The sequence below is a fragment of the Gorilla gorilla genome, chromosome 6, assembly GCF_029281585.2.
Source record: "Gorilla gorilla gorilla isolate KB3781 chromosome 6, NHGRI_mGorGor1-v2.1_pri, whole genome shotgun sequence".
Classification (NCBI taxonomy): domain Eukaryota; kingdom Metazoa; phylum Chordata; class Mammalia; order Primates; family Hominidae; genus Gorilla; species Gorilla gorilla.
This window is the reverse complement of record NC_073230.2, coordinates 8,423,782-8,440,603: the sequence shown is the minus strand read 5'-3', so window position 1 is coordinate 8,440,603 and position 16,822 is coordinate 8,423,782. Positions and strand designations below refer to the sequence as shown.

Here is a 16,822-nt window from a genome sequence, read left to right as displayed (position 1 = left end):
GTGGTGGTGTGTGCCTGTGGTCGCAGCTACTCAGGAGGCTGGGGTGAGAGGATCGCTGAGCCCAGGAGGTCGAGGCTGCAGTGAGTCGTGATCATGCCACTGCACTCTAGTCTGGGCAACAGAGCAATACCCTGTCTCAAATAAATAAATAAAAATAGTAAATTTGGACATGCGCAGGACACCATGGGAACGTAGGGGCCGAGACCAGGTGGTGCTTCTGCAAGCCAAGGAACCTCACAGGCTGGCGGCCCCCAGAAGCTGGGAGGCTGGGACTGTCCCCAGGGCCCCCACTCTGCCCACTGCTTGGACTCCGGGCCCCAGGACTGAGAGCACATTCCTGTTGTTGAAGCTGCTCGGTGGTGGCACCTGGCTCCAGCAGCCGCAGGCAGCGAGTCCACAGGCTCTCCTGTCCCTCCTGTGCCGCCTTCCTCCCCGGATGGGCCCCGTGATGAGGTCTCTGTGCGATGGGGAAACCGAGGCCCCAGCAGACACCTGGGATGCAGAGACGCCGGCACCGCTATGTGTCCTCGGGCAATTCGCTGAACCTTTCTGGGCCTCGGTTTCTCACCCATTCCAAAAGCTGATTCTGCTACCGACTGCTGTGAGGGTCCCAGGGGACGGGAAAGCCCGGGCAGCGCCCACCGGCGCTCAGGAGCTTGCTGACTCCGAGGGGGTGGGGCCGGGCCTGGGCAAGGGGCGGGGACGGGGCCTGCTCGACGTGCTCGGCGCTCCCGGGTTGCCTGCTCGGCGCTCCGCTGGCCGCCCTGCGTACGCTCGCAGGGCGCTCGCAGACTCCGGAGTCGCCAACATGTCGACCGCCATGAATTTCGGGACCAAGAGCTTCCAGCCGCGGCCCCCGGACAAGGGCAGCTTCCCGCTGGATCACTTAGGTGAGCGGCGGAAGGTCGGCGGGCAGGGGTCTGGGATGGGGGGTCTGGGTCGCGGCCCAGCGCGGAGCCCTATGGGGTGTCGGCATCTAGCACGGTGCAGGCGGGGAAACTGAGGCACGGCGGCCCCGCCCCCCGCCCCACCCAGCCCTGGGTCACTGCTGCGGCATGGACCCTGCAGGTGGGAGCTGGCAGGACCGTGGCCCCCGTGACGAGGGCAGTGACACCGACTCCCTGCGTCAGGCTTCCGGGTCTCCGGCTCCGCCCTGACTCACCCGGCGGGCTGTCTGTGTCCCGGGTTTGCAGAGCGGGGCATTCGGCGGCCACGAAGCCCGCAGCTGCAGCCGAGGCTTAGACGGTGCCTAGCGATGTCTGCTGCAAAGCTCAAAAGTGCTGCTGATCTCCCACTGCTTCTGGCCGTATTCCAGTGTGGGGTTAGTCGTTAAATTGCCTCCGTGGACATGAAGGCTTCGAGAAAGGATCTGTGGGCCGGGCGCGGTGGCTCACGCCTGTGATCCCAGCCCTTTGGGAGGCCGAGGTGGGCGGATCATTTAAGATCAGGAGTTCGAGACCAGCCTGCCCAACATGGGGAAACCCCGTCTCTACTAAAAATACAAAAATTAGTCGGGTGTGATGTGGCTCGCCTGTAGTCCCAGCTACTCGGGAGGCTGAGGCAGGAGAATCGTTTGAACCGGGATACGGAGGTTGCAGTGAGCCGAGATCGGCCCACTGCACTGCAGCTTGGGCGACAGAGTGAGACAACTTCTCAAAAAAAAAAAAAAAAAAAAAAAACGATCTGTGAATTACTGTTTCTTTCCCAACATTTTATTGTGACATTTTCAAATAGCAAAAATGAAAGAATTTTTACCCTGAACTCTCCTGTGACCATCACCTAGATTGCACCTTAACCTTGTACTGGGCTGACTTTACCTCGTTGTGGGTTTTTTCCATTGTTGTTTTCAGCATGTTTATGAAGGAAACAAGTTTGGGTTTGATTGTTTTTGTTTTGAGACACGGTCTCACTCTGTTGCTTAGGCTGGAGTGCAGTGGTGCAATCATAGCTCACTGAAGCCTCGGCCTCCTTCCTTTCTGGGCTCAGGGGAGTCTCCCGTCTCATCCTCTAGAGTAGCTGGGACTATAGGCGTGCAGCGCCACACCCAGCTAATTTTTTTTTTTTTTTTTTTTTTTTAGAGATGGGGTTTCCCCATGTTGCCCAGGCTGGATTATTTATTTATTTATTTATTTATTTTTGAAATGGACTCTCACTGTGTCACCCAGGCTGGAGTGCAGTGGTGTGATCTCGACTCGCTGCAACCTCTGCTTCCTGGGTTCAAGCAATTCTCCTGCCTCAGCCTCCCGAGTAGCTGGGACTACAGACACCCGCCACCATGCCCGGCTAATTTTTGTATTTTTAATAGAGATGGGGTTTCACCAAGTTGGCCAAGCTGGTCTTGAACTCCTGACCTCAGGTGATCCGGCCATCTCTGCCTCCCAAAGTGCTAGGATTACAGGCGTGAGCCACCGCGCCCAGCCTGGATTATTTTTAGGAGACAAGGTCTTGATCTGTTGCCCAGGCTGGAGTGCAGTGGTGTGATCAAGCTCACTGCAGCCTCGAACTCCTTTGCTCAAGCGATCTTCCTGCCTCAGCCTCCTGAGTAGCTGGAACCACAGATGTGTGCCACACCTAGCTAACTTTTAAGGTTTTTTTTGGTAGAGATGGGGGTCTCACTGTGTTGCCCAGGCTGGTCTCAAACTCCTGGGGTCAGGTGATCCTCTCAGAGTGTTGGGATTACAAGTGTGAACCACTGCGCCCGGCCTGAGGAAACAAGTTTTGAAAGGAAAAGCAGCGCAGCTCTTAAGGCTGTTGTGTGGTTGCATCACATTTCACTCTGAAAAGAACATGCTGTTTTCTTTCTCGTTCTAGGTGAATGTAAAAGCTTTAAAGAGAAATTCATGAAGTGTCTTCATAACAACAATTTTGAAAATGCTTTGTGCAGAAATGAATCAAAAGAATATTTAGAATGCAGGATGGAGAGGTGAGTACAGCTAAGCGTTATGACTTCCACCTCCCACTACTCCAATTAAAACTTTTTTTTTCCTGAAAGGCCATTACAGTGTGTCTTTTTCAGGCCTGGGATTCAGCTTGTGTTTTTCAGGACTGTAGAATTGTTTGCCCTCGAAATGGAGGCTTATCAGATCAAATTGTACCAAAAGCTGTTTCACAATCTTGGGAACCTCTTCTTGAGTGATAGCGTTATACATGATTGCATTCCTGAGAGCATTTTCTTTCCACATTTGGTTGCTACCGACCTGTCATTAAGGTTTCCAAATCGTGCATCATAAAAATGCTAACTGAGTCAAAAGACTGAAGGTCGTGGGTACACAGTTTCTTTCTTTCGCATTCTCAGATGTTAAAAATATGCACTGGGTTGTTTTGCTCCACTTTGAGTTGTTGGGAATGTGACAGGGAGGACAATAGACTATTTAAGAAATGATGAAAGATGAATGATTCTTCCTGTCGTAACCAGAACTCACCAACGCTCACTTTTAAACAAAACAAATGCGTTCGTAGCTATGATCCCCACAGCTTTTACTTAAAATAAGAGCTATTCTAATCCCTTATGCAAAAAAAGCATGTAGCATATAATTATATGATGGTGGTGGGAGCTTTTATTTTTGCTTTTCGAGGCCATGATTAGCTCACTAAGCATTTCGGTCTTCAGACAGCTGTGTGTCTGGTGAAGACAGGTTGACAATTCACCCATCCACTTTGAGCTCTTTTCATTTTCCCATAACATACTCAGACATTTCCCTCAAGGCAAAAATCCCTTGTGCCTTTCCGGCCACACAGGTGTGTTCGGGGTTATTCGTGTGGACATTTGGGGCCATGAGGATGATGGGCCTTCTCAGCGGTGTGGACTTCAGTGAGGCCACGTTCTGCCTTTGGGGCTGTCGCTTAGGCTCTTCCAGGGCTCACATTTGTCCAAGGGCCACACTGAATCTGTCTCTTACCATCTCTGATTGTTTAAGTAGCACGCTGGCTGGAGCCACGTGTTTAAATTAGTCTTAAATTAATGCATCTTTAGAAAACTGGAACTGAGAATTTCTCCATGGCGCTGCCAAGCTTTAGAGATGGTGTGAATTGGGCTGTGTTCATGTGAGGGTGTGAGCAGGCCTCCTGCCTCATGCTCAGCTTCCACTTGAGACTCCTGAGGACAGCTAGGAGGAAGGGAGCCAGGGCCAGTGCCTCAGGTGCTCTCACAGATTGGCCAGGCAATGTTTAGGCAAATGTTCGGGGCATGTGTTCTGATTTCATTGTTTTTTTATTTTTATTTTTATTATTTTTTTGAGACGGAGTCTCACTCTGTCGCCCAGGCTGGAGCGCAGTGGCATGATCTCAGCTCACTGCAAGCTCCGCCTCCCGGGTTCACGCCATTCTCCCACCTCAGCCTCCCAAGTAGCTGGGACTACAGGCGCCTGCCACCATGCCCGGCTAATTTTTTGTATTTTTAGTAGAGACGGGGTTTCACCGTGTTAGCCGGGATGGTCTCGATCTCCTGACCTCATGGTCCACCCACCTCGGCCTCGCAAAGTGCTGGGATTACAGGCGTGAGCCACTACGCACAGGCTTTTGTTGTTTTTTGTTTTTGTTGTTGTTTTTTTTTTCTTTTTAAAAATTCTGCTCTTTCTATAAGGTCAGTTATTTTGACCGTAGAATTTTGATTGGTTATTTGTTCACGAAAATCATCAAACATACAGAAGTTGAGGATAGTCTACCTCCCATAACCAGCACCCAACCTGTTTTTAGCCATTTCTTTTCTTCCTTTTTCCTTCTGTGCTAAAATCCTAGACGTTACTTTACTCCCACCTCTGTGTGTGTCTGTTTTAGAAAATGGACCACAATGGAGTTTTTAAAGTTGTCTCTTGAGGACTTGGACCATGTTAGCCTGATGTGAAAATATAGGTGTGTTTCAGATGACCACCGTGGTCTGAGATCTCAAGCCTCTGCGGTGATTTAGAAGTTCGCGTCCTGTCCTGGGGATTAGTTTTAGGCACTGGGTGTCACACAGACACCCTGGTGGAGCAGCCTCACCCGCTGCCAGCAGCACAGAGAGTGTGGGGGCCTCAGGGGATGATGGCTGGGCCTCCTGGCTGGGTTGTGGGGAGGGTAAAGGAGGCCATCCCTGTAAAGCACACAGCAGGATCAGGGGGCATGTCACCATGTGTGAGTTCACATGATAGTAACTATTGTCCTGAAGAGTGTGGGGCCCATAAAGAGTCATGCCAAGTCGTGAATTTCACGCCTCTAAGATGGCTGCACTGCGATAAACAGCTGGGAATTATTTTGGCAAGAAGTGGTGGCTCACATCTGTAGCCCCAGCACTTTGGGAGGCCAAGCAGGAGATCACTTGAGCTCAGGAGTTCAAGACCAGCCTGGGCAACATAGTGAAACCCTGTATCTACAAAAAATTTCTTAAAAAATTAGCTGGCTGGGTGCAGTTGCTCACGCCCGTAATTCCAACACTTTGGGAGGCTGAGGTGGGCAGATCAGTTGAGGTCAGGAGTTCAAGGCCAGCATGGTGAGACCCCATCTCTACTAAAAATATAAAAATTAGCCAGGCATGGTGGCAGGCGCCTGTAATCCCAGCTACTTGGGAGGCTGAGGCAGGGAGAATTGCCTGAACCCGGGAGGTGGAGGTTGTAGTCAGCCGAGATCATGCCACTGCACTCCAGCCTAGGCAACAGAGTAGGACTCCGTCTCAAAAAAAAAAAAAAAAAAAAAAAAATTAGCTGGCCGGGCAGTGTGGCTCATGCATGTAATCCCAGCACTTTTGGAGACCAAGGCGGGTGATCACATGAGGTCAGGAGTTTGAGACCAGCCTGACCCATATGGTTAGACCCCGTCTCTACTAAAACTACAAGAATTAGCCGGGCGTGGTGATGTGCACCTGTAGTCCCAGCTACTCAGGAGGCTGAGGCACAAGAATCACTTGGACCTGGGAGGCGGAGGCTGCAGTGAGCCGAGATTGCACCACTGCACTCCAGCCTGGGCAATAGAGCGAGACTGTTTCTGGGAGAAAAAAAAAAAATCAGCCATGCATGGTGGCATACACCTGCAGTCTCAGCTACCCAGGAGGCCGAGGCGGGAGGATCACTTGAGCCCAGGAGTTCAAGGCTGCAGTGAACTTGAACCGCTGATCACACCACTGCATCCCAGCCTGGGAGACAAAGTGAGACCCTGTCTCTTAAAAAAAAAAAAAAGATCAGATAACTGTCGACCTGAGTCTCAGTTCCATCTGGGTGGATGGCAGCCTGAGGTCTCCTCTGCCAGGGTGCCGTGGACGGTGGCGGGCACAGGTTCCAAGGATTAGGGCGTGAACACCTTTTGGGGTCATTATCCTGCCAATCAAGGCAAGTCTGAGAGGTCAGCGTGAAGCTGTTGTCCAGATACATGTTTTAGCAGGATGTGGGGAAGTGTTGTGCGCTGGGGGCAGCGGGTGCAGCTGCCCCTCTTGGGCATCCCAAGAGGCCCCAGGCCTTAGGCCCTGGGACATCTCTAGGTGGTCATGTCCTCATTATCCTGTTGACTCTGCACAGTGGGGAAGGCACCAGCCACGGGGGCCGAGGCCGAGGGGCCACTCTCCCAGGACGTAGATGGAGGTGGCAGGACCCCCGGTGTGCACTGAGAAGCCGGGACCTGCAAGGGCCCCTCTTGTCCTCTCTGCACCTTCCGCCCTGACAGCTTTCTCTTTTTCTTTTAGAAAATTGATGCTACAAGAACCATTGGAGAAACTGGGATTTGGAGACTTGACTAGTGGAAAATCAGAGGCAAAAAAATGAATTTTGATGAGAAGACCCCTGGGCCGTGTTCAGTGGTCTCTCGGGACGGAGGGCATCATCCTGCCTCTTAGGTCGGCGAAGGCCTGCGTGTGGTGTCCTTAGAAATGGGCTTCAAATAGAAGCTCCAGCCCTGTGGGGGCGTCTCCTGGGTAGGGAGTGGCGTCCTGTTTTCCCTTAGGAGGGTGTTTCTGCATTGAACCCCTGAGTGGGACGGCATTCCCGGCAAAGCTGGGAGGGAGGCGAGCGTGGGGCAAGACCCTTGTCTTCGAGGCCGGGGCCCTCTTGTATGGGGCGGTTTTATGTTGCAGTCCTCTGATAACTTTCTGAGTTCAAAGAGGTAAATGCATAAATTTCAGTCCCTTCTGAACACATATCAGAAAATTACCATTCCCTAGCAGGATGTTTTCGTGTTTGTATTCGTATATGCCAGTTCATTTCCTTTAAAAAAAAAAAAAAAGTGGAACACAAAGTAGGAAGTGAGAACCTTCTGGCTAGGATGGATGGAACACAAAGTAGGAAGTGAGAACCTTCTGGCTAGGATGGATGGAACACAAAGTAGGAAGTGAGAACCTTCTGGCTAGGATGGATGGAACACAAAGTAGGAAGTGAGAACCTTCTGGCTAGGATGGATGGAACACAAAGTAGGAAGTGAGAGCCTTCTGGCTAGGATGGATGGAACACAAAGTAGGAAGTGAGAACCTTCTGGCTAGGATGGATGGAACACAAAGTAGGAAGTGAGAACCTTCTGGCTAGGATGGATGGAACACAAAGTAGGAAGTGAGAACCTTCTGGCTAGGATGGATGGAACACAAAGTAGGAAGTGAGAACCTTCTGGCTAGGATGGATGGAACACAAAGTAGGAAGTGAGAGCCTTCTGGCTAGGATGGATGGGAACACAAAGTAGGAAATGAGAGCCTTCTGGCTAGGATGGATGGAACACAAAGTAGGAAGTGAGAACCTTCTGGCTAGGATGGATGGAACACAAAGTAGGAAGTGAGAACCTTCTGGCTAGGATGGATGGAACACAAAGTAGGAAGTGAGAACCTTCTGGCTAGGATGGATGGAACACAAAGTAGGAAGTGAGAACCTTCTGGCTAGGATGGATGGAACACAAAGTAGGAAGTGAGAACCTTCTGGCTAGGATGGATGGAACACAAAGTAGGAAGTGAGAACCTTCTGGCTAGAATGGATGGACTTCTTGATTCTTTCTGGTTTTGCCTGAACACCAAGTAGCTTCATAATCAAAGGGTCATTTTCTGGTTTGTATCAGACCGTATTTATAAAGTTGGGTATTTAATTTCAGTAACTCCCGTATTTTAACAGAAAAAGAACCTGAGTCCATTTGCAGTTAGGCTCACACCAGCTGTCTTCTGTGCCAGCCAGCTCCGCCCGAGACCCCGGCACGTGTTCGCAGCACAGCCTGGCAGGGGCCCCGAGCGGAGTTCTCAGCCCGTCTGTGCCAAAGTTGCCTGTGGGTCACGGAAACCCGGCCCATGTCCACCCAGTGCGTCAGGCCAGCCGGGGCCCAAACCTGTGGATGGAACGCAGGTGCCTGCACATGTGGGGCCTCAGCCAGACCTGTCTCCTTCCCAGGCACTGTCGGAAAGGGGCTGGCTCCTGTCTGGTCAGTGGAGGACGGTGGCAGGAGACGGGGTGGGGAGATCCAGGTCACGTCCTCTCTGGCGACCCTGGCAGTGGCTGTCTCCAAGCCCTGGCAGGTGGGGCCACCAACCTGGCCGACCTCGTCCCTCTGCCTGTGGGTGGCTGAGGCTTCTCAGCCCATCTCCAGTTCTCTGCAGCAAAGGCCCTCTGTTTCTGTCCTGCAGTGGTGGCCCTTTCGTGGTTAAACCTGTCCCTCCCCTCCTCACAGAACTGAGTACCTATTGCGGCTGGGCCCGCCCAACCCTGTGTCCCTGCACCCATGGGTTCTACCACCTGATTCGGCTGCAGCTGTCACTGTCCCGTGTCTGCTCTCTGCCAGGCTTCTGAGTGCTGCAGACGTATTCACATATCACCGCTAGTTTATGGAAAGTCTTGTTTCTTATTAGAATATTTTGTGTAGGCACAGGGTTGCCCCAGCACTGTTTATAGCGACCCCAGTGTCCTCACAGTGCACGTGAGCCGTGACGCAGCCACCGTGGAGTCGGCGCTGATGCGGTGTGGCCACCTGCCGTGAGCTCACCAACGCAGTGCGGCTATATGGCGTGAGCTTACTGTGAAGTGGAGACAGGCAGGGACACAGGAAACTACAAACGAGAAATCCAGATGGAGGAGCTGGAGCTGATGGGCATAGCCGGCCGCGAGCCCCTCCCAGCACCCCTGGGGGTGGAGTTCTGGCTGTCATGGCAGAGGGATTCACATGCTCAAAAAGTAAACGAACCAGGATGTGAGGGGAGCACAACAGACCATGCCGACGGAGCTCCCGGGCCCGGGCCGGGGCCTCTTCCCACCGCACTCTGACCGGCCGTCGGGAGTGCCCGGGCCCGGGTCGGGCCTGCCTCTCCGCTCGCACCGCACTCTGACCCATCAGGAGTGTGGGGAAGACCGTTGACCAAAGGTGGGAAAGAGGAAAGATACTGTACTCTAAGTAGTAAATTTGTTTTTTGCGTGGACGATTCTGAAGCTGTATTCTGAGATGGAAAAAACTAGAAATACATCGTGGATGATGAGAGCCAGGTGTATCGAGCTCCTGCTTTTCTAACATACAAAGGTAACTGGATAGAGAAATGGAGTGATTGCCCTCACCTGGCCAGGGTGTGCTCCGAGACCCCAGCAGGTGCCTGAAGCCGCGGATAGTCCCGAATCCTGTCCAGGCGGTGTTTTTTCCTGTACGTACCTGTGATCAAGTCTGAGGTGTGACAGCAAAACTGACAGAACTTTGTGCTTCCCTCTTCAAAATGTCACAGATGGGCACTATGTTCTTACTGGAGATCTTAGCAACCTCGGCATCTGGCTGTTTTTCTTATAGGTCAGGAGTTTCCACCTTTTCCCTTAAAGGAAGCGCTTGGCAGCTTCTCTGGTGTGTCTGAGTCGCCAGCATCACCACTGTCGTGTTCTGGGGCCATTCTTAAGTAAAATAAAAGCTTCTTGGACCCAAGCGCCACATCACCGCGATGGCTGGTCTGATCACCGAGATGGCTGCTGAGTGCCTGGCAGGCAGGGTGGCGTGGACGGCCCGAAACGCTGGACGGAGGGAGGGTTGACATCCCGGCAGGACGGCTGCTCAGAACAGCACAGAATCAAAAACTCATGAATGGTTTATTTCTGGAATTTTCCACTTAGTATTTTTGGACTGTGGCTGACCATGGGTAACTGAAACCGTGTGTAAGGGGGACTGTTGTGAGGGGCTGTGCACAAATGCTTCCCAGCTCTGCCCTGAGGGCCTGGACGCAGTGACCCGTGCACTCAGGGTCTTGGCCCTGATACCATTCTGTAACCAGAAGGAACCAGGGCCAGGCCAGAGAAGGTATCAGATGAGCTAGAGAGTGAAGAATTGCTGGGATGAGGAGACGTTGAAATAACACGGGGGGATGGGAAGGAGCACACGGCCAACCTGGGGCAGTGTGAGTGTGAAAATAAACAGGCTGGGCGTGGCGGCTCACGCCTGCAATCCCAGCACTTTAGGAGGCCGAGGTGGGAGGATTGCTTGAGGCCAGGAGTTCAACACTAGCCTGGGCAACATGGGTGAAACCCTGTCTCTACAAAACAAGAAAAATCAGCCGTGCGTGGTGTCACCCGCCTGTAGTCCCAGATACTCAGGAAGCTGAGGCAGGAGGATCACTTGAGCCAGAGGTTAAGTCTGCAGTGAGCTGTGATTGTACCACTGCTCTCCAGCCTGGGCAACAGAGCCGGACCCTGTCTCACCAAAAAAAAAAAAAAAGAAAAAAAAAATTATTGTAATGGGCTGTAGCCCACAGAATAAATTGATATCCAGTAGTCTATACAACATAAGTAATTGGGTAAACATGTCAGTCGGGGGAGGGCCAGGTCTGTCTTATTAATTCTAATTTAGAAGAAATTTTGGGAACAGGAAATCGCTGTTGCAGAAACCACACTGGTGACAGGTGCAGATTACAACCCTCAGCGGGCCGGGCGCCGGTGGCTCACGCCTGTAATCCCAACACTTTGGGAGGCCGAGGCAGGCAGATCACTTGAGACCAGGAGTTCAAGACCAGCCTGGCCAACAGGGAGAAACCCTGTCTCTACTAAAAATACAAAAATTAGCCGGGGCTGGTGGCGCGTGTTTGTAATCCCAGCTATTCGGGAGGCCGAGGTGGGAGAATTGCCTAAACCAGGAGGCGGAGGTTGCAGTGAGCCGGGATTGTGCCACCACACTCCAGCCTGGGCGACAGAACCGTCTCAAAAAAAACCCTCAGTTGCCATGAAGTGAGTGGTGACGTGTGCTGTGAAGCCGGTGTCTGCTGTCTTGAGAAACCTCCCCTTGAGATGCACAGTGACCTCCGCGGAGACAGCAGTCACGTCACAGCAGAACGGCAGAGGCCCCCTTAACCCAGCAGCCACTGCCGGGAGCGAGCTGCACAGGCCGCACCGACCTGGGGGTGTCCCTGAGGGCACGGTATCACCTCTGGTTCTCTTGCCCAACTGCATGGCCTGAATGTAATCCCAAGGAGACAACAGACACAGACCCAAACCGAGGGGCCTTCTGCGAAGTGACTGGCAGCGCTGGCCCAGTGTTATGTAAGATGTTATTTGGGGAACTGGGTATACACACTGTCCTATTTTTGGAACTTTTTGGAAGTCTGAAATTATTTTGAAATGAAAAAAATGCTTTGTGTGAAACTGTAGTGGAATAGATTGAGTCGATTCTCGTTTCGAAATAACTTCAAAGAGTTTCCAATAGGCATGATGCCGGCATGAATGGTTTCAGCAGGTCACAGGCAGAGAAGCCGGAATCCCAAAATAGCGCCATTGTGTGGACAACCTGACTCCTTACAAACGCGCAGTGGCTTCCCAGCGCTGCCTTTGAGTTTCTGGGTCTGGCTGCTGAATGTGTTGTGCTTAAGAATCCAGACACCCTGCTGTTCCTGCCAGAGCTTCTCACAAGATATTTCGGGTAGTTCATCATCTGTCATGTGCAGAATGCATTTTATTTCTCATAGACGCTTGTCATGATAAGCCGGCCACATTATTAAAAGGCTCCCAAAGACAATTTCCAGAGTGTTTTCCAGGCGTTCCCCTTGGGCATGAGGTAAACCGGAGGTAGCGTGGTCGCAGGCCTGGCCCGGTGTGGCTTCCCAGGAGGGGAGGTCTGACCTGGAGGCCCAGAGCCCCCCAGGGTCGGGTCTGCAGCCCCAGGGCTGATGCGCGGGGTCTCGTTTGCACAGGCCATGTAGCCGGAGCTCAGCACTGGACCTGTTCCACCCAGGCCTCAGGAGCAAGGCAAACTGCCTTCCTGAAGCTTCCTGTATCGGTTCCTCTGGCCACACTAACAGATTACTGCAAGCCCAGCGGCTTAGAGCACCGCAAGCATTACTATTCCAGAGCAGAGTCCAAAAGGGCCCAGGCCAGACACGATGGCCCACGCCTGTCATCCCGGCAGTTTGGGAGGCCAAGGTGGGAGGATCACCTGAGGCCAGGAGTTTGAGACCAGCCCTGGCAACGTAGTGAAACCCTGTCTCTACAAAAAAAAAAAAAAAAAAAAAAATTGTTTTTAACTTACCCTGGTGTGGTGGCATGCACCTGTAGTCCCAGCTACTCAGGAGGCTGAGGCAGGAGGATCACTTGAGCCTGGGAAATAGAGGCTGCGGTGCATGATGAGGGCACCACTGCACTTAAGCCTGGGAGACAGAGCAAGACCCTGTCTCAAATTACAAATAGCCCAACAGGGCTGTGTCCTCTCGGCAGGCTCTGGGGGGAACCTTTTCCTGCCTCGGCAGGCTCTGGGGGGAACCGTTTCCCGCCTCGGCGGGCTCTGGGGGGAACGTTTCCCGCCTTCTCTGGAGTCAAGGCACCTCAGTCAGGGCTGGGACTTGGTCCAACCTCCAGCCAGCAGTGCAGCCCCTTCCGATCCCTCCGACCCCTGCCCCTGTGCTCCTGTCTCTCCGGCTCTGACCTCCTGCCTTCCTCTCAGGACCCTTGGAACTGCACCGGGTCCTGCTAATCCTGGACCATCCCCATCTTGGTCCCAAACAACCCGATCTGCCACGTAAGCACCATGTTCACAGGTCCCAGGGGCCAGGATGCAGACATCTTCAGGGACATTTTTCTGTCCCCACACCTGGTTGTGAGGCATGTGGGTGGCTCAGTCTTGGCCCGGGGCGGCAGCAGGTCCCTCTGGTCCCCTCGTGGCTCTGGACGGCTGTGCACCTTGACAGGTGTCCCCACTCAGAGGGGAGGCTGGGGGCTTACTCATCCACTCTGAAGAGCCAGGGAGCGGGGGTCATCCCTGAGGGCACCGGGGTTGGTCTGTGGGGCCACCTGCCAGACAGGGCCGGACAGAGCGTGGTGCTTTGGGGCGGGGGATGGGAGCCCACCCCCCTTAGCCTGCAGGGGCCGCGTGACCTTGGAGGAAGCAGAAGCGCTGTGGTGGGGGTGGCCCCTGCTGGACGGCGGCAGCACCACGGCACCCTCGAGGGCCACCTGCAGAGGTAGAGCCAGGTGCGTAGCTGTCGGCTGCGGCGGGGACGGTGGCTTGTGCAGCTAGGCCGGTGCTCCAGGAGCCACAGGCTAGGGCCAGGGTCGTGCGTCCTGAAGCCCCAGGCCTTCCTGACTGGGCAGCCCCCTCCTACCACCTGCCCCCGCTGACACCTGCCTGCCACCACCCTCAGACCCCCACTCACCCCCCACCGCTCCTGCCAGCTCAGTTTTCAGGGGATATGGAGACCCAGATGTGGCCCAGATCAGGGCAGCACAGGGCAGGTGCCTATGAAGTGTGGGGTTCAGTGAGGGGCTGCAGGGGCTGAGCCAGAGCCTGGGCGGGGCAGGGGTCTCCCCACTGGTGGGGGCTGCAATAGGGGCTGGGGGAGGATGGTCCAGGTAGGGGCCCTTTGGGCAGCAGAGCCACAGACCCTTCCTGGGGTCCCAGCTCTTCTCAAGGCAGACATGGGAAGGCACCAGCCCTCATGGGCGTCCACTGGGGTAGGGATCCTGCTTCACCGAGGCCTCTCTTTGAGGGGAGTGGCCTGGACGTGGAGCTGGCGGGGCTGGGATTCTCTGAGGCCACCAGTGCAGATACCAATCCCTGTGTCACAGACCACCCCAAACTCAGGGCCTCACAGCATCTTCCGGCTCCCACGCCTGTGGCTCTGGGGCTAGCTGGGCTCAGCCGGGTGGTTCATGTGCAGGTGTGAGGAGGCTGGAGTCACTGAGCTCTGCCCTTGAGGGGTGGGTTCCAGCCCCTGGGTGGGCAGGGCTGGGCCCAGCACCTCTGTTCCTGGGCTCTGTCCGCCTGGCCTCTGCAGCGTGGAGGCTGCAGGGGAGCCCGGCTGTGTATGTGGAGGTGGGGCAGGGGCGAGGGGCAAGGCAGAAGCTGCATTCTCCTGTGACCCCATGTCAGAGGTTACAGGCCACTGTCCTGCACGGGCCGGGACGGTCACGGCACCTCGCCCACATTGATCCTTCACGGGCCGGGACGGTCACGGCCCCTCGCCCACAGTGGTCCTGCACGGGCCGGTACGGTCACGGCCCCTCGCCCACGGTGGTCCTGCACGGGCCGGTACGGTCACGGCCCCTCGCCCACGGTGGTCCTGCACGGGCCGGTACGGTCACGGCCCCTCGCCCACGGTGGTCCTGCACGGGCTGGGACGGTCACGGCCCCTCGCCCACGGTGGTCCTGCACGGGCCGGTACGGTCACGGCCCCTCGCCCACAGTGGTCCTGCACGGGCTGGGACGGTCACGGCCCACATCGCAGGTGGGAGTGAGAGGAGTGTTACGTGTTAAACACACTGGGGAGGAGGGGTGGGAGGGGAGGGAAGCGCTGGGAGAGGATAGGTGTGTAGATGGTGGATAGAGATGATGGCAGTGATGGATGATTCTCAGATGGCAGATAAACAGATGACAGAGGTAGAGGACAGGGAGACTGCTTGATGATGGATAAACATAGAGATGACAGTTCATATAGACACAGATGACAGATCGCACAGATAGATGATGGACGGATGGACAGAGGGGGATGGTGAGTGGGGGGGGGGTGCACAGGCAGGGCCCCCTGGGAAAGGCAAGCCCCGTCTGAGACGGCCTCCGCCTTTCCTGACGCGCGTCCACGCCTCCCTCTCTGTGAGGCTGTGAGGCTTCTCCAGCCTGACTCTGCAGGGTGCTGTCTCGTGCCTGCCTCTGGCACAGACAGGCCTGTGGCTCATTCCCGCAAAAGCCCCCATGAGATGGGTGACTCAGCCTCAGTCTCCCTGTCTGCTAAAGGCATATGGTATCAGCCCGCCTGGGCACTGAGGGCTGGAGTGGACTCTGGTGTGGGTGGAGGATTGTGCCAAGGCAAGAGACTGAAGGCACAAACTGTTTCAGTATAATAAAGAAAATAGTTAGAATAAGAATAATCATAATACAAATTAGACATACAGATGACCATGGACAATTATCAATCATGATTATAAACATTATTAATCATTAGCTTTTAATGTTACTCTTTGTCGTATTACTAACATAACCTAGGAATAACCTGCGGGTATAGGGTCAGGTGCTGAAGGGACGTTGTGAGAAGTGACCTAGAAGGCAAGAGGTGAGCCCTCTGTCACGCCCGCATAAGGGCCGCTTGAGGGCTCCTTGGTCAAGTGGTAACGCCAGTGTCTGGGAAGGCACCCGTTACTTAGCAGACCGCGAAAGGGAGTCTCCTTTCCTTGGAGGAGTCAGGGAACACTCTGCTCCACCAGCTTCTTGTGGAAGGCTGGATATCATCCAGGCCTGCCCGCAGTCATCCGGAGGCCTAACCCCTCCCTGTGGTGCTTCAGTGGTCACGCTCCTTGTCCACTTTCACGTTCCTCCCGTACTCCTGGTTCCTCTTTGAAGTTCGTAGTAGATAGCGGTAGAAGAAATAGTGAAAGTCTTAAAGTCTTTGATCTTTCTTGTAAGTGCAGAGAAGAAAATGCTGACGTATGCTGCCTTCTCTCTCTGCTTCAGCTACCTAAAAGGGAAGGGACCCCTGTCCTGTGATCACGTAACTTGCTTCACCTTGTCAATCACTTAGAAGATTCGCCCTCCTTACCCTGCCCCCTTGTCTTGTATGCAGTAAATATCAGCACGCCCAGCCGTTCGGGGCCACTACCGGTCTCCGCGTCTTGATGGTAGTGGTCCCCCGGGCCCAGCTGTTTTCTCTTCATCTCTTTGTTTTGTGTCTTTATTTATTACAATCTCTTGTCTCTGCACACGGGGAGAACACCCGCTAAGCCCCGGAGCGCTGGACCCTACACTCTGGGGCAGAGTCAGCCTCGTGGGCTCAGCCCATGCAGCCAAGCAGGAAGAGCTGCTGGATTCTTATTTAAACACGAGAGAAATGGCCTTCAGAACGAGAACTTGCATGCACAGGGCTCACGTGAACGGCATGTCCTGCGTGTGACCGCCCCCGCCATCTGACCCTCTGTGCCTGGCTCCTGTCACTTCGCACAGTGTTTTCAAGCTTCGCCTGTGTCGTGGTGTGTTCATGGCTGAGTCGCACTCTGTGGTGGGCACAGACCACTCTTGGCTTATCCACCCATCAGCTGGTGGACGTTTGGGCTGTCTGCACTTGGGACTGTTCTGAGTAACGCTGGCTGGGCATGACGGCTCACGCCTGTAATCCCAGCACTTTGAGAGGCTGAGGCAGGTGGATCACCTGAAGCCAGGAGCTCAAGATCTGCCTGGGCAATGTAGCAAGATACAAAAACCCCCACAAAACTTAGCTGGGCATGGTGGCGCACACCTGTATTCCCAGCTACTCGGGAGGCTCAGGAGGGAGAATTGGCTTGAGCCTAAGAAGTTGAGGCTTCAGTGAGCTATGATTGCACCACTGTACTCCAGCCTGGGTGACAGAGCAATACCCTATCTTGAAAAAATAAATAATAAGGCTGGGCGCTCATGCCTGTAATCCCAGCATTTGGGGAGGCCGAGGCAGGCGGATCACGAAGTCAGGAGTTCGAGACCAGCC

General features: G+C 54.2%; 1 protein-coding gene across 1 annotated transcript; it reads left to right on the top strand.

The window, feature by feature from the left end:
* The first annotated feature begins 743 nt into the window (after nucleotides 1–743).
* Nucleotides 744–11,533, top strand: COX19 (cytochrome c oxidase assembly factor COX19). Its single transcript, XM_004045002.5, has 3 exons — nucleotides 744–890; nucleotides 2,812–2,923; nucleotides 6,650–11,533. The coding sequence occupies exons 1-3, from the start codon at nucleotides 809–811 to the stop codon at nucleotides 6,726–6,728; spliced, it is 273 nt and encodes a 90-aa protein (XP_004045050.1). The 5' UTR covers nucleotides 744–808; the 3' UTR covers nucleotides 6,729–11,533.
* The last annotated feature ends 5,289 nt before the right edge of the window (nucleotides 11,534–16,822 follow it).

Excerpts from the sequence above, each read along its gene's own strand:
- COX19 (XM_004045002.5), top strand. The coding sequence starts at position 809 with ATGTCGACCGCCATGAATTTCGGGACCAAGAGCTTCCAGCCGCGGCCC. Across the intron at positions 891-2,811 it reads CTTCCCGCTGGATCACTTAG|GTGAATGTAAAAGCTTTAAA; the intron begins GTGAGCGGCGGA and ends TTCTCGTTCTAG. Across the intron at positions 2,924-6,649 it reads TTAGAATGCAGGATGGAGAG|AAAATTGATGCTACAAGAAC; the intron begins GTGAGTACAGCT and ends TTTTTCTTTTAG.